The sequence below is a fragment of the Coregonus lavaretus genome (assembly GCF_964263955.1).
Source record: "Coregonus lavaretus genome assembly, chromosome: 7".
NCBI classification, from domain to species: Eukaryota; Metazoa; Chordata; class Actinopteri; order Salmoniformes; family Salmonidae; genus Coregonus; species Coregonus lavaretus.
The window spans coordinates 35,608,725-35,632,682 of NC_139994.1; the positions used below are offsets into that span (position 1 = coordinate 35,608,725).

The 23,958-nt window shown below is 41.0% G+C and overlaps 3 protein-coding genes across 3 annotated transcripts; all 3 read left to right on the top strand.

The window, feature by feature from the left end:
* The first annotated feature begins 707 nt into the window (after positions 1-707).
* Positions 708-1,662, top strand: LOC311132676 (protein S100-A11-like). The gene is made up of 2 exons (XM_084165944.1): positions 708-851; positions 1,445-1,662. The coding sequence occupies exons 1-2, from the start codon at positions 723-725 to the stop codon at positions 1,571-1,573; spliced, it is 258 nt and encodes an 85-aa protein (XP_084022070.1). The 5' UTR covers positions 708-722; the 3' UTR covers positions 1,574-1,662.
* A 1,375-nt stretch (positions 1,663-3,037) lies between these two features.
* LOC311131787 (uncharacterized protein) lies at positions 3,038-12,769 on the top strand. The gene is made up of 3 exons (XM_084164918.1): positions 3,038-3,165; positions 11,107-11,243; positions 12,233-12,769. Exons 2-3 carry the CDS (start codon positions 11,124-11,126, stop codon positions 12,641-12,643), a joined length of 531 nt encoding a protein of 176 aa, XP_084021044.1. The 5' UTR covers positions 3,038-3,165; positions 11,107-11,123; the 3' UTR covers positions 12,644-12,769.
* Positions 12,770-21,323: 8,554 nt separating this feature from the next.
* LOC311132084 (protein S100-A1-like) lies at positions 21,324-23,721 on the top strand (the record flags this gene model as incomplete). The annotated part of the gene is made up of 2 exons (XM_084165260.1): positions 21,324-21,476; positions 23,515-23,721. The coding sequence occupies 2 exons, from the start codon at positions 21,324-21,326 to the stop codon at positions 23,719-23,721; spliced, it is 360 nt and encodes a 119-aa protein (XP_084021386.1).
* Between the last annotated feature and the right edge of the window lie 237 nt (positions 23,722-23,958).

Below are 23,958 nucleotides of genomic sequence, written 5' to 3' on the forward strand. Positions count from 1 at the left end.
TTTGGTCATCATTGTTGGGTTTGAGAGATATGTATGAATGCATCTATGCTGATTCAGTGTTGATTTCAGGTTCCTGATTAAAATGAACTGACAGATGTTATCCTAAGTCCCCAACACTGCAAGAAAACCAACTGAAATATGTTGTGTCCTGTCAGCAAAGTTATTTGCTGACTTGATCAAATGTTTATACAGCATCAAAACTACAGAATAATATTGAATTTGACTGTAGTAAACTTCCATCATATCAATATATTTGTTAATGTTGATTGGTATATAAAGGTCATATGTGCATTTGGGTCTGGGGTGATTGCGTGCCTTCCAGAAGGTGCGATGGAAAACCAGAAAGCTAGATAAGAATATCCTGATGGAAACTTGTTGGTTTTCCGCTGATGTCTGCGTCATCAAGGGGGGATTGAGACAATAAAAGAGGAGACGAAAGATTGGAAAGACTAGATTCTCCATTCCTGCTGCAACCAGACCATACCTCAAGTGAGACGACTTGTGACTGATTTTCCTTTAATATGGTTCTTTCTTTCCTCTCTCTGAATCTGATTTCACATGTTTTTCTTGTTTTTCATCATTTAGTTGTTGGCTTTATTTTAAAGTCTGCTTCTACAATGGATAAAAACATTGTAATAACATTTATAGACAATTTATAAGCAGACCTGTTTCTTTCTCTTGTCATGTATTCGCAGTCAACTCCTACATACCGACTCAGTACAATGGAATCTGCCATCAACGTACTTGTCTCCCAGTTCAAGACCTTTGCTGGGAAGGATGGATCCTCGAACACCTTGAGCAAAGGGGAGTTCAGCAGCCTGGTGGCCTGTCAACTACCTACATTTGTCAAGGTAAATCAGTCTCAGTCCCAAATGGCACCCTATTTCCTATGTAGCGCACTTCTTTAGACCGGAGCCTTATGTGCCCTGGTCAAAAGAAGTGCACTACATAGGGAATAGGGTACCATTTGGGACACAATCTTAGTCCTCTTCAGCACCCACTTCATACTTGGCATCCATTTCGCAATACATAATTATCTAGAGCAGTGAGTGAGTGGCTGAATGACAACGTGATAACAAGCATCGTATACGTGAGTGATAGCAGGCCAAATCCTTTTCTGTACCATTTCTATTGCTCTCAGATAAGCTTGCATACCCAAACACACGCATGCACGTAAAGTAGTGCACTATATAGGGAATAGGGTGCCATTTGGGATGCATCACTGGTATTTGCTCTGGCATGCTCACCCGGTGTTATAGCATAAACCTCCTTCCAACTTTGCAACCAAAGTTTGTGGAACTCAGACTCTGTGCCATTTGATCTATAGTACTGTACTATTCTTTACCATTAGATGGCATAGTAGCCTTAACCATGCTGCTCATTGTTAACCTAGTCTGGGCCTGAATGGGTCACTGTCCCATTTCTCCTCTCTGATTGCCTGCAGAACGCCAGTGATCCAGACGTGATCGAGCAGCTCATGGGCTCATTGGACGAAAACAACGATGGGGAGCTGACTTTCCTGGAGTTTTGGCAGCTGATTGGAAAACTTGCCAACAAGCAAGGGGGCTTTTAGCCAATAAAAACACTGCATGGGATTCCGTAGGACTAAAGAGTAGCATTGTGCAATATGCTACAGTCCAATTAAATGATCCTGTATGTAGCTGTGTGGCAAACTTTTGATCTGAATTGACATGCACAATTCTTTAGTTGATCATTTTCTAAAGCAGGCAACTTTGAATAAATGGATCCATTGTCTTAACTTGCCTTCTGTCTCTGGTTCATTGGCCTCAGTTTATGACAGCTATTACTCAGGTGGAGGCCTAGAGGGAGGAAAATGGGCCTGTGTGTTAGAAATGCCGGGGCCGATCTCTGGTACCAGTCCGGCCCTGTCCACCACCCTCAGGTGCATTCTCTCATTTAGTGTAGATGTATTATAACCTTGATTTAATAGCATAATTGGATCGTAACCCTACACTGCTCCCACAACTACACCAGGTACAGCGATCCTATTCCATACGGGTTTATAATGCCTATACAAAGATGCCTTTCCAAGTGTTACACAGTGATGTAAGTGCAATCTACATCCCTGCTGCTATCTACCATCTCTGTGTCTCCATTACCAGTATAAGTTGTATCCTAGGTCAACAACAATACATTGGATACAGGAGAGCTGCTTGGTGTCTGTACAAATACTGCCTGTCCCTATACTCTTGTTTAATGAAGTTGTGTTTGTTTAGTGAGGTAAAAAATAGTGCATATTCACTGCTATTTGCTCTGGCATGCTCACCAGCTGTGTTATAGCATACACTTCCCTCCATTTCATTCTGTTAAGCGACGCTTTCCAAAGTTAGACATTTCTATTGCAATTTTGATACTGGGCAACTGTGGAGTTTGTATCCTAATTAAACACAGCAAGGTGCCAGTGTGGGTGTGACGGATGACAAATGACTGTGTCAGCTCCGATTAAACAATGACACACACTGATACAGCATGACACACTCCCTCAGGGCATGTGTGTCTGTGCCTACATTTGACTGTTGTGGTCTGGATATCCTCCTGAGGCAGTGGCCACTCCCATGAGCCTGGGTGATTGAGTGGGGTAAAGATCACTACTGTCCACACAGTAGCCTAACGGCTAAACTTGTGTTCATTTCATGAAATGCAACTGGAAGTCAATTTTGGATATAAAGGGTTAAAAGCAACTCAACACTCAAGCCTCAATCCGTCTCCTCTTCCCAGCCTCCTATGAATCAGAATATCCCTCATACTCGAATTATTGGCGTGGAACAACACAAATCACACATGACATAAACTAGCACCACATACCAAAGACAATAGAATAAAGAAGAATTAAGTTCCAAGGTTGTGATACACATTTTTACCACCTCATAAAAAAAAAGGTGTCTTATCTTATCTCTTCCACATCCCCCCCCCCCCCCCCCCCCCCCCCCCCCCCCCCCCCCCCTTATTTGTCGAACTCTCCCAGGTACACGCCCTTTGACTTGTCAGGGAAAAAAGTTTAAGAAAAAACTAAATCACGGAAGAGATTATTTAGCCCTAGTTTGGCAAGTTTCTTTTGTGGTCTCAAAGCAGCGGAGATAGACGGAAAAGTAACACAAAGTTGGGCACATTTGAACTGTTCGCTTGTCCTGTAGGAAGTATATGGTGAGTTATATATTTTGTTCATACTTTATTGAAAAAGTTTTGCACTGTAAATTTGCTTAACTCATAACGCGTATGCCACGTTTTAGATACACCCTTGCAGGATCTGTCTATACGCTCTTGGACAGTGCCAATGACGACGCTGTTGGAGACTCCAAGAGACTCCAGGTTTTTTTACGTAGCAAGTAGCGGATAACGTTTGATTTCAAAGGGGGGAAAACTATTTAACTACATGTTAGTGCATTATTTATCATAAACGCATAGCTATTCTTGATCAGTCATAGCGTGTGCACAGTCAACCAAAAAATACCTGAGATAAGGCCTCTTTTGTAAACGGATATATCAGCTGATATCTAGCCTACCATGAGCCATATGAGCCTGTTTGGTTTGTACAACTGGCCTAAAATGTATGGACTATCCAAACAACATATGACCTATGCGTAAACCTACACTGTAAAGGAGTTACCGTGATTTTGACAGTAGCTTACAGGAAGCTCGGTGGCAAGTACAATTCTGTATTTCATATTACAGTACACCCACTGTAATGTAAATATAGTATCAAACCAACCACTGTGTAATGACACACAGTAAAACAAAATGGATGGATGGATGGATGGATGAAATTCGTTGAGGGGAAGGGTTTGTATTTCACAATATTTTACTGTAATTACAAGAGATTGGTGCAAGCAGGTTGGCTGCTAGGTAAAGGGTTTACGAACATTGCAGCATATTAATGAATATTTTGTTTATTTCACTTTCACTTTCTAGAGGCCTTAGCTTAGGCTTGCAAACTGGCAGTGACTACTGGGCAAAACAGACCAAAAGGACATGGCAAAATGCTTAACCATTTAAGGTTTAAGACTTGCTACCACTCGAATCTGTCCCCTATACATTTTAAAATGATGGGGCACTATAACCACATAGGACTTAAATTGGTACAGCATTCTCATTCACTGGTGTAACAAATATAGCCTCTTGCAAGGCACGCCTCAAAATATGGTAATGAGACAGAAGCAACAATACCATGCACCCACTAATGGTCAAAAGGTTTTTTGCACTCCAAACATATGGTACGGTACTGTATTCTGTGGGGTGGAATTACAGTACCATTCGAAATGCAGCAATTATTTCCCCGCACACAACATTTTCCCACAATGCACCATAATTTACAGTATGCTGCAGTAAAACGTTTCAGATTATTTTACTGTTGATAATACAAAATATTACTGCAAAATGTACCGTTTTCCATTACAGTGTATGTGTAAGGGTGATACTATGCATTGCGACTTTATAATCTGTCATAGCCTACATACTACAACCTATTTCCTATAAGATCTCCAACAATGATAAATGTCCGAAAGTAAAACCTGTGTAAACAACCAGAGCTCAAGGCACTCTTCAATTGGCTCAGAATTCTCATTCTTAAATTAGTGCACCATTGATGTTCAGCAGTTTTTTTGTAAACCTATGTGATAAATTAGAGAGGCACTGCAAGCCTGTTCGGTGCAGTATATAGCCACAACCTAACTTGTTCCTCTCTTAATATTTCATTCCACACGAGCGGTAGTATTGCCATTACTCAGAGCACGTACTGTATCACATTCGCCCATTTGGAAACACAACCCTCAATCTCCTTTGGGCTCTGAAGTGAAACGGGAAACCTCTGGGTGTCTATATTGAATTATTTGCAGAGTCGTTTTTTTGCCTTTTTCTCCCAATAATAGGGATTTGTTTATGTGTGTCGGAACTGAGGCGGGGTCAGAGCTGTCCTTGTGATGTTGGCTAAGTAATAGAAGCCCTGTGTTCATTAGTCAGATTTAGGGAGTGATGTGGCTCGACACATGCTGTCTGGCGGCCGTTTGGAGATGAGGTCTACTGTCACTGACCCTGACCGCAAGAAGGCAAAACCAGGTTGCAGCCAGGCCACCAAGTAAATAATACTTGTACGAATAGGACAGAAATGGATATGCAAGAATCGTGACTGTACCAATTTAACTATGTGGTTATATGTGGTTACATCAATTTGTACAGTGCCTTCAGGAAGTAGTCACACCCCTTGACTTTTTCCACATTTTGTTGTGTTACAGCCTGAATTTAAAATGGATTAAATAGATATATTTTTTTATCACTGGCGTACACACAATTTTTTTCCCTGAAATATATTAGAAATTATAAAGCTGAAATGTCTTGATTTAATAAGGATTCAACCCTCCGTGTATGTCAATGATGTCGCTCTTGCTGCTGGTGACTCTCAGATCCACCTCTACGCAGACGACACCATTTTGTATACATCTGGCCCTTCATTGGACACTGTGTTAACAAACCTCCAAACGAGCTTCAATGCTATACAACACTCCTTCCGTAGCCTCCAACTGCTCTTAAACACTAGTAAAACTAAAGGCATGCTCTTCAATCCTGCCCACCCAACTAGAATCACTACTCTCGACGGGTCTGACCTAGAGTATGTGGACAACTACAAACACCTAGGTGTCTGGTTAGACTGTAAACTCTCCTTCCAGACTCACATTAAGCATCTCCAATCCAAAGTTAAATCTAGAATCGGCTTCCTATTTCGCAATAAAGCCTCCTTCACTCATGCTGCCAAACATGCCCTCGTAAAACTGACTATCCTACCGATCCTTGACTTCGGCGATGTCATTTACAAAATAGCCTCCAACACTCTACTCAGCAAATTGGATGTAGTCTATCACAGTGCCATCCGTCTTGTCACCAAAGCCCCATATACTACCCACCACTGTGACCTGTACGCTCTTGTTGGCTGGTCCTCACTACATATTCGTCGCCAAACCCACTGGCTCCAGGCCATCTATAAATCACTGCTAGGCAAATCCCCGCCTTATCTTAGCTCATTGGTCACCATAGCAACACCCACCCGTAGTATGCGCTCCAGCAGGTATATCTCACTGGTCATCCCCAAAGCCAACACCTCCTTTGGCCGCCATTCCTTCCAGTTCTCTGCTCTGTTGCCAATGACTGGAACGAACTACAAAAATCTCTGAAGCTGACGTCTCTTATCTCCCTCACTAACTTTAAGCATCAGTTGTCAGAGCACCTTACCGATCACTGCACCTGTACACAGCCCATCTGAAATTAGCCCACCCAACTACCTCATCCCCATATTGTTATTTATTTTGCTCATTTGCACCCCAGTATCTCTATTTGCACATCATCTCTATCATTCCACTGTTAATACTAATTGTAATTATTTTGCACTATGGCCTAGTTATTGCCTTACCTCCATAACTTGCTACATTTGCACACACTCTATATATATTTTCTGTTGTATTTTTGACATTACGTTTTGTTTTACCCCATATGTAACTCTGTGTTGTTGTTTTTTTCGCACTGCTTTGCTTTATCTTCGCCAGGTCGCAGTTGTAAATGAGAACTTGTTCTCAACTGGCTTACCTGGATAACTAAAGGTTAAATAAATAAATAAATACAATTTTGTTATGGCAAGCCTTGTGGTGAGTGATTTTGAACGGAGTCAGGCGCAGGAGGGTAAATCACAGAATGAAAGGGTTTATTCCGAAAAGCACAGCGGTACGCAGCAATGCGTCAAACACTCCAGAGCGTAAATCAGGCGCACAGGGAAACAACAATGCACACGGGTGAAATATCCCGGCGATACAAAATACAAGGAGCTCCACCGAATAAACAATTACACACAAAGACAAGGGGGCAGAGGGAACACTTATACAAGTACTGATGAGGGGATGAGAACCAGCTGTGTGTAATAAACAAGACAAAACAAATGGAATGATGAGATGAGGCTAGAAGGCCGGTGACGACGAACGCCGAAGCCTGCCCGAACAAGGAGAGGAGGCAGTTTTGGAGGAAGTCGCGACAAGCCTAAAGAAGTTCAGGAGTAAAAATGTGCTTAACAAGTCACATAATAAGTTGCAGGGACTCACTCTCTGTGCAATAATAGTGTTTAACATGATTTTTGAATGACTGCCTCATCTCTGTACCCCACACATACAATTATCTGTAAGGTCCCTCAATCGAGCAGTGAATTTCAAACAAAGATTCAACCACAAAGACCAGGGAGGTTTTCCAATGCCTCGCAAAGAAGGACACCTATTGGTGGAAGGGTAAAAAATATATATATATATATATTGAATTTATCTTGGCATGGTGAAGTTATTAATTACACTTTGGATGGTATATCAATACACCCAGTCACCACAAAGATACAGGCGTCCTTCCTAACTCAGTTGCCGGAGAGGAAGGAAACCATTCAGGGATTTCACCATTAGGCCAATGGTGACTTTAAACAGTTACATAGTTTAATGGCTGTGATAGGACAAAACTGAGGATGGATCAACAACATTGTAGTTACTATGCTTGTAATCATTAACGAGGGGGGGGGGTTCTCAGGATAAAAAAATTACTGGAATGGAGCTAAGCACAGGCAAAATCCTAGAGGAAAACCTGGTTCAGTCTGCTTTCCACCAGACACTGGGAGCAAGACAATAACCTAAAACACCTGAAAATGGTTGTTTAGTAATGATCAACAACCAATTTGACAGAATAATTTTTTAAAGAATAATGGGCAAATGTTGCACAATCCAGGTGTGGAAAGCTCATAGAGACTTACCCAGAAAGACCCACAGCTATAATCGCTGCCAAAGGTGATTCTAACATGTATTGACTCAGGTGGTTGATTACTTATCTAATCAAGATATATTAGTGTTTTATTTTTCATAAATGTTTAACAAATGTTAGAATTTTTCTTTCACTTTGACATTACAGAGTATTTTGTGTAGCCCGTTGACAAAAAATGACAATTCAATCCATTTTAATTCCACTTAGTAACACAACAATATGGTTGAGCATTTTGCCATGTACTTTTGGTCTGTTTTGTCCTGTAGTCGCTGCAGTTTGGAAGCCTTTGTTAAAGCCTCTAGAAGTGCAAGTGATATAAAACACCAAATATACAATAATATACTGTATTTGTAAACACTTTACCTAGGAGCTAACCTGCTAGCAACAATCCCTTGTATTTACAGTAAAATACTGTGAAATACAAACCCTTCCCCTCAATGAATTTAATTAATTAATTCATCCATTCATTGATTCCGATTATGGTAGCATATACTTTTTTACAGTATAATACAGTGAATTTTACGTATTGTACTGTGTGACATTACACAGTACTTGCTTTGATACCGTATTTATATTACAGTAGGTGTACTGTACTATGAAATACAGAATTGTACTTGCCACCGAGCTGCCTCGAAGCTACTGTCAAATTCACAGTAACCTCTTTACAGTGTATGCTTTTTCTTGGCGAACGTGTGTGTGTACTTTGTGCTACATTTAAATACTAAAGTTGACAAACGAGTGAGGTTGGTTCATTAAACGTGCAAACATCTCCCTTCACCGCTTTGGGGCAAACTAGCTTGGCCTGTAAATTCCTATCCTGTTTAAGTGATCTCCTCTGACAGAAATGAATGGAATTCCTGCATGGATATGTCACTCACTGTCATGCATTGTATTTTGTGCTCAGTGTGAGGGCCATCTTACACATACAGCTGTCTATTGTGAGTAATAGGACACATATCACGCATATCTCATTCAATCAGTCCAACACTCATGGGCTGTATTACACACATACAACCTGATTACTCACATATAAAGACGCATACAGCACAAACTAACACGCACATGCATGCACACACGCACACACGCACACATGCTAACATATTCACTATGTCAAATGTCTTTCAAAATCTTGAAATTAATTTTTGTAATCACATGAGAGTGCATAAGGGCGTGAGGAGGCAACAGAGAAAGAGATCGAGAGACAGAGAAAGAGAGAGAGACATACAGTTCCAGTCAAAACTTTGGACACACATACTCATTCCAGGGGTTTTCTTTATTTTTACTATTTTCTACATTGTAAAATAATAGTGAAGACATCAAAACTATGAAATAACACATATGGAATCATGCAGTAACCAAAAAAGTGTTAAACAAATCAAAATATATTTTAGTAGCCACCCTTTGCCTTGATGACAGCTTTGCACACTCTCAACCAGCTTCATGAGGTAGTCACCTGGAATGCATTTCGATTAACAGGTGTGCCTTGTTAATGCGTTTGAGCCAATCAGTTGTGTTGTGACAAGGTAGGGTTGGTATACAGAAGATAGCCCTATTTGGTAAAAGACCAAGTCCATCATTACTTTAAGACATGAAGGGCAGTCGAGAACTTTGAAAGTTTCTTCAAGTGCAGCCGCAAAAACCATCAAGCGCTTTGATGAAACTGGCTCTCATGAGGACCGCCACAGGAAGGAAGACCCAGAATTACCTCTGCTGCAGAGGATAAGTTCATTAGAGTTAACTGCACCTCAGATTGCAGCCCAAATAAATGCTTCACAAAGTTCAAGTAACAGACACATCTCAACATCAACTGTTCAGAGGAGTCTGCGTGAATCAGGCCTTCATGGTCGAATTGCTGCAATGAAACCACTACTAAAGGACACCAATAAGAATAAGAGACTTGCTTGGGCCAAGAAACACGAGCAGTGGACATTAGACCGGTGGAAATGTGTCCTTTGGTCTGATGAGTCCAAATTTGAGATTTTTGGTTCCAACCGCCGTGTCTTTGTTAGACGCAGAGTAGGTGAACGGATGATCTCAGCAGTGGTGGTTCCCACCGTGAAGCATGGAGGAGGAGGTGTTATGGTGTGGGGGTGCTTTGCTGGTGACACTGTCAGTGATTTATTTAGAATTCAAGGCACACTTAACCAGCATGGCTACCACAGCATTCTGCAGCGATATGCCATCCCATCTGGTTTGCGCTTAGTGGGACTATCATTTGTTTTTCAACAGGACAATGACCCAAAACACACCTCCAGGCTGTGTAAGGGCTATTTTACCAAGAAGGAGAGTGATGGAGTGCTGTATCAGATGACCTGGCCTCCACAATCACCCGATCTCAACCCAGTTGAGATGGTTTGGGATGAGTTGGACCGCAGAGTGAAGGAAAAGCAGCCAACAAGTGCTCAGCAAATGTGGGAACTCCTTCAAGACTGTTGGAAAAGCATTCCTCATGATGCTGGTTGAGAGAATGCCAAGAGTGTGCAAAGCTGTCATCAAGGCAAAGGGTGGCTACTTTTAGGAATCTAAAATCTAAAATATATTTTGATATATTTAACACTTTTTGGGTTACTACATGATTCCATATTTGTTATTTCATAGTTTTGATGTCTTCACTATTATTCTACAATGTAGAAAATAGTATAAAATAAAGAAAAACTCTTGAATGAGTAGGTGTGTCCAAACATTTGACTGGTACTGTATAAAGAAGGAGAGAGAGATAGAGAAAGATAGAGAGCAGACAGGTGGCAGGTAATCCCTGAGGTAATCTGAAACCATGGCCCTATGGTGGCTTCAGTAGATCAGATGACCTATCAAAGATCAGAACTTCCATTGTACATCACCGCTTGTCTCTCAGTCAGACTCTCTCTCACCCTTAGTTTATCGCACATCACCTGTCCATCTCCTACCTACCCTATTCTACCAAGGAGTTCAAGGCTCAACACCTGAAACCACAAGCCTTTGTGCATCTCAAGGACATCCACTGTTTCTTTTTCCACTGTGGTGGTCTATCTTTGTCTACTTAAATTAAATTGTAGATTGTCACAGAAATAATTTTGTCAAATGTGCATTGCCTGTGTCACTCAATCAATATCTCACACCATCTCTGTTTTTTCTCTCTCTCTCTCTCTCTCTCTCTCTCTCTCTCTCTCTCTCTCTCTCTCTCTCTCTCTCTCTCTCTCTCCTCTTTCTCTCTCTCTCTGTCTCTCTCTCTTTCTCTGCTCTCTCTTACCTTCTTACCTGCTTCCTCTCCCCCCTTTCCCCCAACCACCCTGTTCATCCCTCTCTACCAAACCCTACCCCTCTATCTCGGGGCAGAGAGAGAGAGAGCAGTCATGGAGTCGGCCATTCAGACGGTAGTGGGTGTCTTCCTGAAGTCAGCCAAGGGGAAGGAGAGTTTGGGAGGGAATGACTTCCAGAAGCTGGTGAAGAGCCAGCTCCACAACATCATGATGGTCAGTCAGACAGCAGCCTCCACACTCACCATGGCTGATGTCACTCAAATGAAGTTATAAACCAGCCATAAACACTACACCTTTTTGAACTCTTTGATTGAGCTATAGTTGTTAAGATTAAGATCACTTTAATTGTCAATTGTACACAAGGTCCAACCGAAATTTGACTTCTGCTTTATCCCAACCCCTCCGAAAGACACACATACAGTGGGGTTCGAAATTATTGACACCCTTGATAAAGATGAGAAATAATGCCTGTATAAAATAAATAATAAAATACTGAGCTATATTGTCTGCTCAAAAAAATGGGATGTAAATTTTTCTGACCTCTACCTTTTTGAGATTTGTTTGTATTACTTGTTAAACAAAATCTCTTTCTCTGAGCAATTTAATTAGTATAAAATAATATAATTTCCCCATTTTATGAAGCATACAGTATTTTAATAATTTATTTTATACAGTCATTGTTGCTCATATGTATCAAGGGTGTCAATAATTTCAAACCCCACTGTACATATACAGGTTGGAGTAGGGTGCTGCCACACTGGGCGCCCTGTAGCAGTTGTTGTAGGAGGTTAAGTGCCTTGCTCAAGGGCACAATGGCAGGCAACGGTGTCTAGGATTTAATACCAGCAACCCTCTGGGTTGCAAGCTCACTTCCCACCATATTTTTCCCGTCAGACCTGGGATTCAAACTGGCAACCCTCTAACCGCTAGACTGCCTGCTGCACTAGTAAGATAATGAAGGCTTCTCGGTAATGGCTAGTGTTTGGAATAGGAGACACTACAGACTAACATATAAAATAGGGTGGGTTGCACCAACATGGATTAACTCTTAAACTTGGTTAAATCAAGGTCTATCTATTAATCATGCTGCACAAAACAGTACTGTACCTTGTGATGCAAGGGGTCAGTTACTACTGAGGTCACCTCTGCTGTCTTCACCTTTGAGTCACGTCTGCCCATCTCTGTATCTACTCTGTACCCAGGACACAGACAGCTCCGAGGCAGTGAAGAAAATGCAACAGGGCCTGGACGCCAACCAGGACGGTAAAGTCAACTTTGAGGAGTACATGAAGCTGGTGGGCTACCTAGCAACCTCCCTGAGTGTGCAATGCACCGCTGCCGTGGAGACGCCAGCCGAGAGTGCGGCCGCCACAACGGAGACCAAGAGTGCACCAGCAGCAGCAGAGGTAAAGGAAGAGAAGGCAGAAGCGGAGGCACAGCCAGAGGAGGCACAGGCAGAGCCAGAGGCAGCCACAGCTGTAGAGGCACCAGCAGAGGCAGCCACAGAAGCAGCCGTAGAGAAAGAGAAGGTTGAAGAGGCAGAAAAGGTGGAAAAGGTGGAGGATCCAGCACCAGCAGCAACCGAGGAGGAGAAGACAGAGGAGGCCTCATAGAAGTTTACCACTGGTCCTGTCCGGACATTACAATACACACCAACACCAAACTGGTACACACCTCACTACCCTAATACACACTACAGTACACTATACAACCCACCCTTCAAACAGAGTGCTAATACCATAATAATAATAATAATAATAATAATAATAATAATAATAATACCATGCAACATTACAGTATATGTTGCAACCCCACAATAACACATTTATTTTCATACACACATACGTAAACCCAGTATTTGGTACTAAAATACACGACACACAGCAACATACTATAAACCCCAATCCATATTTTCTTGATATACACTACCATTCAAAAGTTTGGGGTCACTTAGAAATGTCCTTGTTTTCGAAAGAAATGCAATTTTTATGCCCATTAAAATAACATCAAATTGATCAGAAATACAGTGTAGACATTGTTAATGTTGTAAATGGCTATTGTAGCTGGAAACGGCTGATTTTTTATGGAATATCAACATAGGCGCATTATCAGCAACCATCTGAAACTCGTTAGTCTATTCTTGTTCTGAGAAATTGCCAAGAAACTGAAGATCTCGTACAACGCTGTGTACTACTCCATTCACAGAACAGCGCAAACTGGCTCTAACCAGAATAGAAAGAGGAGTGGGAGACCCCAGGGCACAACTGAGCAAGAGGACAAATACATTAGAGTGTCTAGTTTGAGAAACAGACGCCTCACAGGTCCTCAACTGGCAGCTTCAGTGAAGTGAACAGTGAAGAGGCGACTTTGGGATGCTGACCTTCTAGGCAGAGTTGCAAAGAAAAAGCCATATCTCACACTCTCCATCTTAATCTTTTATTTTTATTGGCCAGTCTGAGATATGGCTTCTTTGCAACAGAACAAGAATAGACTGACGAGTTTCAGAAGAAAGTTATTTGTTTCTGGCCATTTTGAGCCTGTAATCGAACCCACAATTGCTGATGCTCCAGATACTCAACTAGGCTCAAGAAGGCCAGTTTTATTGCTTCTTTAATCAGCACAACAGCTTTCAGCTGTGCTAACATAATTGCAAAAGGGTTTTCTAATGATCAATTAGCCTTTTAAAATGATAAACTTGGATTAGCAAACACAACGTGCCATTGGAACACAGGACTGATGGTTGCTGATAATGGGCCTCTGTACGCCTATGTAGGTATTCCATTAAAAATCAGACGTTTCCAGCTACAATAGCCATTTCCAACATTAACAATGTCTACACTGTATTTCTGATCAATTTGATGTTATTTTAATGGGCAAAAAAATTGCTTTTCTTTCAAAAACAAGGACATTTCTAAGTGACCCCAAACCTTTGAACGGTAGTGTATGTACTTAGTATTACTAACATACATTACACTACAATTGCTTACATTGCAGCAGTACATGCCATTATATGTTGATATACTTCCCACTATATAGCACACTATACTTTATTATATGTATATATATATATATATATACATTTTGACACACCCTCTGAAATTTTGACACATTTCCACACCTGTAGAACTCAATGATCTTGATATACACTGACACACATGCAATACTAAATGTAGTTATATTTGCATTCCTTTTTTCGCCCTTTGCCTTTCTGCAATGACATAATGCAACACTATACTACAGTACATTCCACAATGTACAGTCAAGTCAGGCCATCTCAAGTTGTTCTTCTGAGAAACTTGGTTGGCTTAATGGCTTTGTATGATGCAAGCAAGCACTGATGCATGGTTGCATGACATTTGCTACACAGCAAATTCTCCAGTGTTAAATTAACATTGACAGTGTTAAATCAACACTGATATTGTTAAATTTAACACTGGTCCAGTGTCTATACGGGTCCACACTTTTCAGTGTTAAATTAACACACTGCTTAGTGTAAAGCCATATTTGAATATTTCCCAGAGTGCCTTGCCTTTCGAGTGAAGTGTAGAGTTACCACCCATGACTGTATTTGTTAGTGACAGAGACATGGTTGTTGCATTCATCAATTTTCAGTCCTGTGGCCTTCCCCAAGTGAGATCCTAAGTGAAGACATTATCATTAAAATTGTATTATTTAACACAATACAACACGTATTTCATATGGCCTTTTACCCTAATACAGTGACTTGAAACTCATGGTTTACAGGCCACATCAGGCCTGCAAGTCACATTATGCTGGCTTGCAAAGTGATGTGTAACTTCTATTGGAATCCAGCCAGAGTGGGGATATTCAACATTCAGAATGACTGCTGGGTTGAGAAGATTAAGATATGAGACCACCTTAACCATCTTAACTGGAACAACCATTTCAGTAATAGAGCGGAAGTCCAAGTACCAGATTGGATTAATTTAGAAAAATGTTATTATAAAATTAAGTATAAAATTAATGAATCAATACATAGATATTGAAACAACTCTAAAAATCTACCTGCAATAGAGCATACTGGGAAATATGATAATGATGGGCGTGGTTTTGGTTTAACACTGGTTATTAACACCAACACTGGGATTCTTTTACACCAATTAGTGTTAATTTAACACTTACAGAGCGAATTTAACACCTGCATCAATATTAGAAATGTTACACTGGCCAATTTGCTGTGTAACATTGTGTAAGTGCTCTCTTTCTCTCTCTCTTCTTCCCTTGTTCTCTTTCCTTGCAACTCTGTCATTGAAATGAAGCTCTGACATGGCATGACATGACAATAAACTAATTGTGTTGCTGGGGTTCTTAGTTCAGACTAGTCTCTCTCTGTCTCTCTGTCTTTGCTTCGTCTATCTCATTTCCTGCAAGGTCCAGGCAGGGCAGCATCTGGAGTTTATGGACTCCTCTCCACTACTAGCTAGCCAATAGCCATGGAAGAGCTGGAAGATCAGGTGTGTGTCCTAATTATGGCCTTCTGGTAAATAATTGAGGGCCCAGGATGGAATCAACACCAGGGGACCCTTGCAGCCCCATGGGAGCCCAAAATAGCCCTCAAGCAGCAGGCCGCTGACGCGGGGAGGCCCCTAGGGGCCCTTGATATGGGTCCCGAGCCGTTTGTCCATGCAACCCGATCCACCAGGATCAGAACCAGGAGGAAAGGAAAACAAAACAGACACCCAAACTTGAAGAAAAGGGGCTCTTATAGCCTGTTGGAGACGTCACACCTGATGTGAAAAGTCACAACAGAAACTTGACACTTGTTTAGGTATTGTGTTGGTATTGTTTCTACAAAAAAAGTTGTTATCTAGAACCTAAAAGCGTTCGTCGGCTGTCCCCATAGGAGAACCCTTTGAATAACTATTTTTGGGTTCCATGTAGAACCCTTTCCACAAAGGGCCAAAAGGGTTCTAACTGGAACAAAAAAGTGTTCTACCTGGAACCAAAAAGGGTGATCCTATGGGGACAGCTGAAGTGTATTGTTGTTGTTGTTTTCCTCCTGGTTCCACTACCATCAGGTTTGCTGGGTTACCTGGTCACACCCCTGTTCTCTGTGTTGAGAGACCCTGTTTGACCTGCAACTAGATCCCAGTGCTTAAAACCATTTACTTAGTCATGGCTTAAAACCATTGACTTAACCATAGTGGGCACACCCTTGGACAAAAACCAACACAAGACTTACTTGATTACTGATAACTATCTGTGACTCATCTGAATATCCTGAGTTCCAACGAAACTGCCAGACCTGGGTTCAAATACTATTTGAAATATTTGAAATGCTTTGAGTGTTTGCTTTAGCCTGCCTGGGGTTTGACATTTATTGACTATTCTATTGGTCCATTAAACCAGGCAACCTTGGCAAAGGATTTCAAATAGTATTTGAACCCAGGTCCGTAAACTGCTTTACCCCTTAAACCAGTAGTGTTACAGAGAGTACTGTTCAATGTTTTGGCCTTAAAAACATGAAATATACTGAGCCATCAGACATCTGAAAACTATGTAGAGTGATTCTTATCTGCATGTGAATATTATTTACTATCTAGTATTTTGTTAATATTACTACCTTTTATTGATAAAGAAGCTACTATTATATGATATTAGAACTATTATTACTCCAGCCATTCTAATGGCTTGCATTGTATATGATAGTCTTTTAGCAAGTATATCCTGAATAGGACCACAAACAAGTTTTGGAAGCCTTAAAATTACTGTCCAGTGAAATCTCACTTTTAAAAACGAATATTCTGTTAACTCATACCCAAATAATGTTGTTGACTCGTCCTATACTCGTTTTGTGGCCAAAACATAAATTAGTATTTGAGGCCAAAGAAATTCCTAATTTAACGTGATGTTAAGTTGGCTCAATGGCTGAGCTGGCCAATCAGCTTCAGCTGCCTGACTAAACTAACCAGAAGGGAGTGCTAGAAAGCTGGCCGTTTTTACATTAATTTGTATTAATATTTTTCAATGACCGGTAATATGCCTAAACCACTTTGTTGTTGGGGTATGCCCACACCATTCAAACACAGAAAAGCTGCTTTTTAACTTTATTACCATTTCTTGGAAGGAAAATTGTTTCATTCATATTGTAATTAATTATAGGTCATATTTAATAGAAATCTGGAAACCCTGGACAGTCTTTAATGGAATGCAGGGGTTGTACTGTACAGCCCAACACACAGGTTATTTACACACTAGTAATTATTTGTCGGATAGATACAGACAATTTGTTAAATTGTAGTTTAATAATTTGTAAATTGTCCCTCATTAATAATGCAGTCATGGGAAAAAGCTCATGTTGCATCATGCATGCGACCACATAGCACCACCAACCGGGACATTGAGATATACAGTATAAATACTTGTTTATTATGACAGGTTGAGCTTCAAACCCTTCAGTGAAAGAGAGGATGTAAAATCTACTAGTAAGAATGACATGTAATGAGGTCAAAATGTCACACTTTGACACTTGTAAAAAGTATTCCCTTTACTTATCCAAGCATTTTACTACACTCTTCATTTAAACTAAGGAAAGCAAAGGCTCATCTGCATTCTTTACTCATCAGAGCATGCTTTTTTCAACTAAACCTAGTTAAAGAGCATATTTCGTACTGTAATATTATTTGCTGAGGAAACCAATGTATTTTACAGTGACGCACAACGACATTACTTTACGCCAGTCCTATCTCGACTATGTGAAAAACCATGCCACTCACTAGCACCATCTGCAGTTAGCACCATGCTAACATTTCCTGGTAATGCTACAGTATGTACATAGGCCTCATCCACTAGCACAGTGTACTGTATGCATGAGCTAGCTGTGTACCCTCCTGCAGTTCCCCACAGTCTAAACATCAGCACTATGCACACCTGTGTTAGAATGGTGTCCACTCAAGAATGATGAAACTATGACACTCTGTACCTAAATTCAAGTAGGCTGACACTATAGCTTGATAGACAATGTGACCTATCACACTGTGCCCTACCCCGGTGTATTCCAATAACTCTGCTATGTACCAGGGTTTGGTTCCATTCCAACTCAGCCAATTCAGTAGATTAATTGAAAAATCCTCACCAAACGTAAACAGCAATTCTGTGAATTGGCTTAATTAAAATCAAATTGACCCCAAATCTGATTTGTACAGGATACACAGATCTTTTCCATTTCCAGGAGGTCTCTTTTCCAATGGTATACTATACTAAATAGACAGAAGTGTTTACAGGTAGACCATCCCACCACACGACATGCTGTTGCACACAAGCTCTCTCACAGAGCCACTGCCATGCTCACCAAAAGCCATAATAATGAACCACTATGCCAATGTTACACCTTCACAACCAATGCTGTATCATTTTCGCCAAACTACGCTAATAGTATTCATGTAACCACTGTGTAACGGCCCATAATAAAATAAAATACTTTGATGCTAACACGCGAGCCTGTTGTCTGATCTGTCCTGATGCTACTGTTTCGTGCTGAGGTCAAAAACTCTGTCTTTATGTGTGAGCACCTGAGACGAGAGGGAGGGAAGGGAGGGGGGCGAGGAAAGAGTGAGAGAGAAATAGAAGCAGGGATGGTGGTACGTAGGTGGGTTGGTGGGAGAGAGGAAGAAGAAGGACGAGGGGACAGGTGATATTTAAGCAGCTGTCCGACTCTCTCCTCATCTTTCATCCGTCTTTCCTTGGCTCTATCTCCTTCTCATCTCTCTCTCCCTCTTTACCAAAGACAAAGGAGGTCCTCCATCAGCACTCAGGTAAGATGGACAGGTTAAGGCACAACTTTGCCCCTCTCCTTTTTTCTTCTCTGTAACTGATAACTGTTTTCTGGGATCAGCTTTACCCATGTTTTTATATATGTGCCTTATTGCGAATAGTGGAACACTTTTTCACAGTGAGATACCGGCGAGGACCTTGGTATCCAGAGCAATAAGACTTATGGGGCGATAAGTTGAGCCCATCACCTCAAACTTCAATTGGTTTGCCTGTTGTAAAGGAGGTTTAAAATGTTTGAGTTGGACAGACCAAAACCTGTGAAGAAAATAATTATTTCTATCTAATGCTCAGAAAGTAAGATAACTTTTTCCATCAATGCTAATGTTTAAAATATCTTAATTTTAAGACAATCTAAGAAACATAATGAAAGAATCCGTCAGTTTAAGATTTTTCTGCCTTTGTCGTCCTTCTTCATCTGCGGTGGAAGGTAGCCGAGCTACGGCGGTGTTTGTCAGACCATAAGACTTCCCGAAAATCGGTCTTCTCACGAAAACGTCTGTAGAGTCCGAACGGTTTGGCCTTCAAACTAATACCACTCTATAGAAAGATGAGACTCTCACAAACACGATGGTGTTCTCCGTTTTGGTCTACGAGTGTCATGGGACTGGTCGAAAGGTAACTAACATTAAAAAAATGGATGGAAGTATGGAGGTGGTTTTGTGCCAACAAAAAAAAGGGGTTAAATATGTGTCCAAAAAACAAAAGCTTTCTTATATCTCCTAGTTATAGGACAGACACTGATTTATTTTTTGACTGTCTGTTTGGCCATTTATGAACGTGTTATTCAATGTGTTTCTATGGGCTATAGTAGTAAAGGTTAATTCTATATTTTATCAAATCATTTTTTATACCTCCCAGAATTCTAAATCAAATCAAAGCTAAATGATCCATGGTGTGACCATCTTAAAACAATTCCATGTGTTAGCTTAATATAGGGGTCTCCAACAGGTCGATCGCGAGATACCAGTATCTCGCAGGCCACCTATGCGTCGCCAAACAATTCTGAAAGTACATGCAATTTTCACGTTCTACCCAAACTGTCATAAACAAATATCACAAGTATCAGACACCGCTAACTATCTAATCTAAGCAACATTGACATTATCCCACCCCTGGTTAGCCACTATTGGCTTAAAAAGCTACACTGAACATAATATCTGCCGATTAATTTCCAGCAATATTGCCCCTGTCTGTGTGGTGCGCGTGTTTGTCTATCACTCAGTGTGTAGCCAGTTGATGTGATAACCATCTTGTGGGTTGACAGAAATACTTTCCCCAAAATCTTCTCAATTAAATGTTAACTGCAAAGTAGGCTTACCTGGCAGAAGTATATCATGAGGAAGTATATCATTTGTATCTATTATTTGCTAACTTTGCCATGAAATGAGCAGCAGCAGTACAGAACCATCACTAGACCTGCACATTAGAAGGCACATTCCTCACTTGCTAGATGCTCAATAAAAGAGCGAAAAACTAAATAAATCTAAAACCAGGAAAAATTTAACTGAGAAAACATCATATGGGAAAATATAAAACAGAATTTGGGGAAAAAATCACATATTTTATATGGCCCCCCTTAAGAGTAGTTTATTCATCATTATTTACCAGGTATGTTGACAGAAAACATAGTGCACTACTTTCTCGTGTACAGTAAGAACCTGGGGAAAAGTTGCAGGGGAGAGGAGAAGAGAAGAATGTTCCTATTTGAAAGCTAGAAAAAAATGAGTAGCTAATGACATGTTTCATTTTTTTTAAGTAGCTCTAGAAAAGGTTGGAGACCCCTGGTTTAGTAGATTGTAGATTGTAGTGTGTGTGTGTGTGTGTGTGTGTGTGTGTGTGTGTGCGTGTGTGTGTGTGTGTGTATCTCAGGTTACCAGATCACCTGGCCTGAGCTCCTGATTGTGATTGCCAGGTGGTTTATCTGCATTTTGACAGTTTTGTGTTTCACTTGCGGTTTCCTTCTGTTACTGTTACATGATCAATATGATTGTGAAACCCTGAGACCTCCATCTCAAGTTACCTCAGTGACATTATCTTTACTTAACAAGCAGTTTACAAGTCTGTCAACTGAGAGATTAAATGACCTATCTGTGTCTGTGTGCGCACAGTCTCTCCAACAAAACAACTCAAGAAGATTCCAAGATGCCGGACAGAATGTGTGTAAGACTGTTCCTTTTAAAAAGCTGTCCCTTCATCTCTCATCCCTCACATCTTTCACATGTCAAACCAAGTAAGGTTACAAAACACTATCCAGTGGCCACAGTATGTCGAGAAGGAATAGCTCATTTGTAGCCTGTAATTTAACCTCTGCATATAGTAGCCTAGGCCTAGAATTGGGACACCTCTTTCTCTAGTTTGCTGATCTTTTTCCGTCCGGCGTGTATGTTTCACTCTTTCTTGGTGGAGGCTTCACACCCATGTCCGTCATGTGACCGCACATGCGGCTGGGATGGAGCGTGCATCCTTTCATAGTGTCTGACCTCTGCCCTTCCCTCCAGTATGTCCAAGGAACCATCTTCCAACCTGGAGAATGCCATGCAGATGCTGATCAAAACCTTCCACAAGTACTCGGGGAAGGAGGGGGATAAGTACACTCTGAGCCGGGGAGAGCTGAGAGAGATGTTAACAGAGGAGCTGGGGAGTTACTTAGGGGTAAGAGGAGTGTACACGTCGAGAGAGAGACACACACACACAGACACACACACGCAAACATACATACACACCAGTGGAGGCTCCTCAGAGGAGGAAGGGGAGGACCATCCTCCTCAGTGAATTTCATACAAATAAAAATGGTAAAACATTGAAAAAGTTATCCTTTTTAGATAAAACTAAACTAAATATATTCAAGTCACAAAATAATTGATAAAAAAAAACACACTGTTTTGCAATGAAGGTCTACAGTAACCTCAGCAGCACTCTGTAGGGTAGCACCATGGTGTAGCAGGAGGACAGCTAGCTTCCGTCCTCCTTTGGGTATATTGACTTCAATACAAAATCTAGGAGGCACTTGGTTCTCACCCCCTTCTATAGACTTACACAGTAATTATGACAACTTCCGGAGGACGTCCTCCAACCTATCTGAGCTCTTGCAGCATGAACTGACATGTTGTTCACCCATTCAAAGGATCAGAGAATGAATCTAGTACTGAAAGCATAAGCTACAGCTAGCTAGCACTGCAGTGCATAAAATATGGTGAGTAGTTGACTCAAAGAGAGAGAAAGACAATAGTGGAACAGTTTTCAACAAATTAATTTCTTCAAAATGAAGGAGAAGCAAGAGAGAGAGAGATTGTGATTTTTTTTCAGTTTCAGTTTCACTTAGCTAGCAAATGCAGCTGGCTAGATTAGTTACTCAAACACTCTGCTCAAACAGAGGGATGCTATGGTAGCTAGCTGGATATGACTATCCAACACAACACTGGAACTCTTCCTAGTCAAGGTAAGCTTTTGGTTTTATTAATTTATTGCCACCGGAGTCCGACGGTGTAACTGCTTACCTACTATACACTGTAACGTTACTGCATGATTGTAGCAGGTTTACTAACGCATTAGTTCTATTAGCTATGTTGACTAGGACGTTACTTTAGCTAATATGGGGACAACGATGTAGGCTGTGTGTAGCGGTTATGACATTTTGGTTTGGAAAGGTTTTTTCACCATACAGCTGATGTGTTGTCATTGAAGTCCACAAATGAAGGGAAAAGGTGAGAGGAGGAGAGTGCATACGAGAAGGAATACAACGTGGCTGCTATGAAAGTGTACACAGCCCATCTGTAATTAGCCCATCCAACTACCTCATCCCCATATTGTTATTTATTTTGCTAATTTGCACCCCAGTATCTCTATTTGCACATCATCTTTTGCACATCTATCATTCCAGTGTTAATACGAAATTGTAACTATTTTGCACTATGGCCTATTTATTGCCTTACCTCCATAATTTACTACATTCGCACACATTGTATATATATTTTCTGTTGTATTTTTGACTTTATATTCTGTTTACCCCATATGTAACTCTGTGTTGTTGTTTTTATCGCACTGCTTTGCTTTATCTTGGCCAGGTCGCAGTTGTAAATGAGAACTTGTTCTCAACTGGCTTACCTGGTTAAATAAGGTGAAAAAAAAAAACCATGTGTTTATGCATGATCAGGGGTGTATTCATTCCGCCGATTCTGTTGAAAAACGTTTCTTAAATGGAATCAAACGAAATGGGGATAAAAATACCTGAATTTGTCCAACAGAAACTGCAACTGTTGGTCTAAAGATTATACCCTAGATAAGCTAAATGCAGGCAAGTGTGGAAGGCGGCACTGAATGTGTCACTGTCTGTCCATGTGTCACTGTCTGTCATCTCAAATGTTTCTCTCAACCTGTGTACACCTACGTTGTAAACTTTCATTCATAGGCTAGGTTGTAGCAACCTCATGAAAAGTAGAGTATCATGTAGTAGCCTAAACCTATCGATGTTACATTGAACTAGGTGAATGGAATATGAATGACAGTCATCCAACATGCTGTAATAGAAATAAGGCCATGCTCCTCCCTCATCATAAACGGCACTGACCGCCACTGATACACACACATGCACACACACATACACAAACACTCACTCACAGGCAGAAAAAATACATGTACTGACAAGAATACACACAATTCATCACCTCTTCCTCTCCCTCTTTTCATCCAGAACGCCCGGGATGGAGAAGGGGTTGAGAAGGTGATGAACGACTTGGACGCCAACAGCGACGGCGAGGTGGACTTCACAGAGTTCATCATCCTCATGGGAGCTCTGACGGTGGCCTGCAATGACTTCTTCATGGAATACAAGCCCGAAAAACTCATCCACAAGCCCTTCGAAAAAAAGGAGGCAACGACAGAGGAGATGAAAGAGTGAAGGAAAGATGGGAGGAGGGGGATGGACTGGGAGGAGGGAAGGGGGAGATGGAATGGAAGGGACAATGAACTGTAGAGCAACAGTGAAAGGGTATAATTTATGGTTGTATGGTCATCTTATTCAATTTCTAAACAGTGTAACTGCAATGTGTGAAAAGAGGCTGAGAGAACGTCACTGTGTTAAAAAAAAGTAAAGTTTAGCTGATGTGTGTTCCCTCTGCAACTATCCAAATACTTT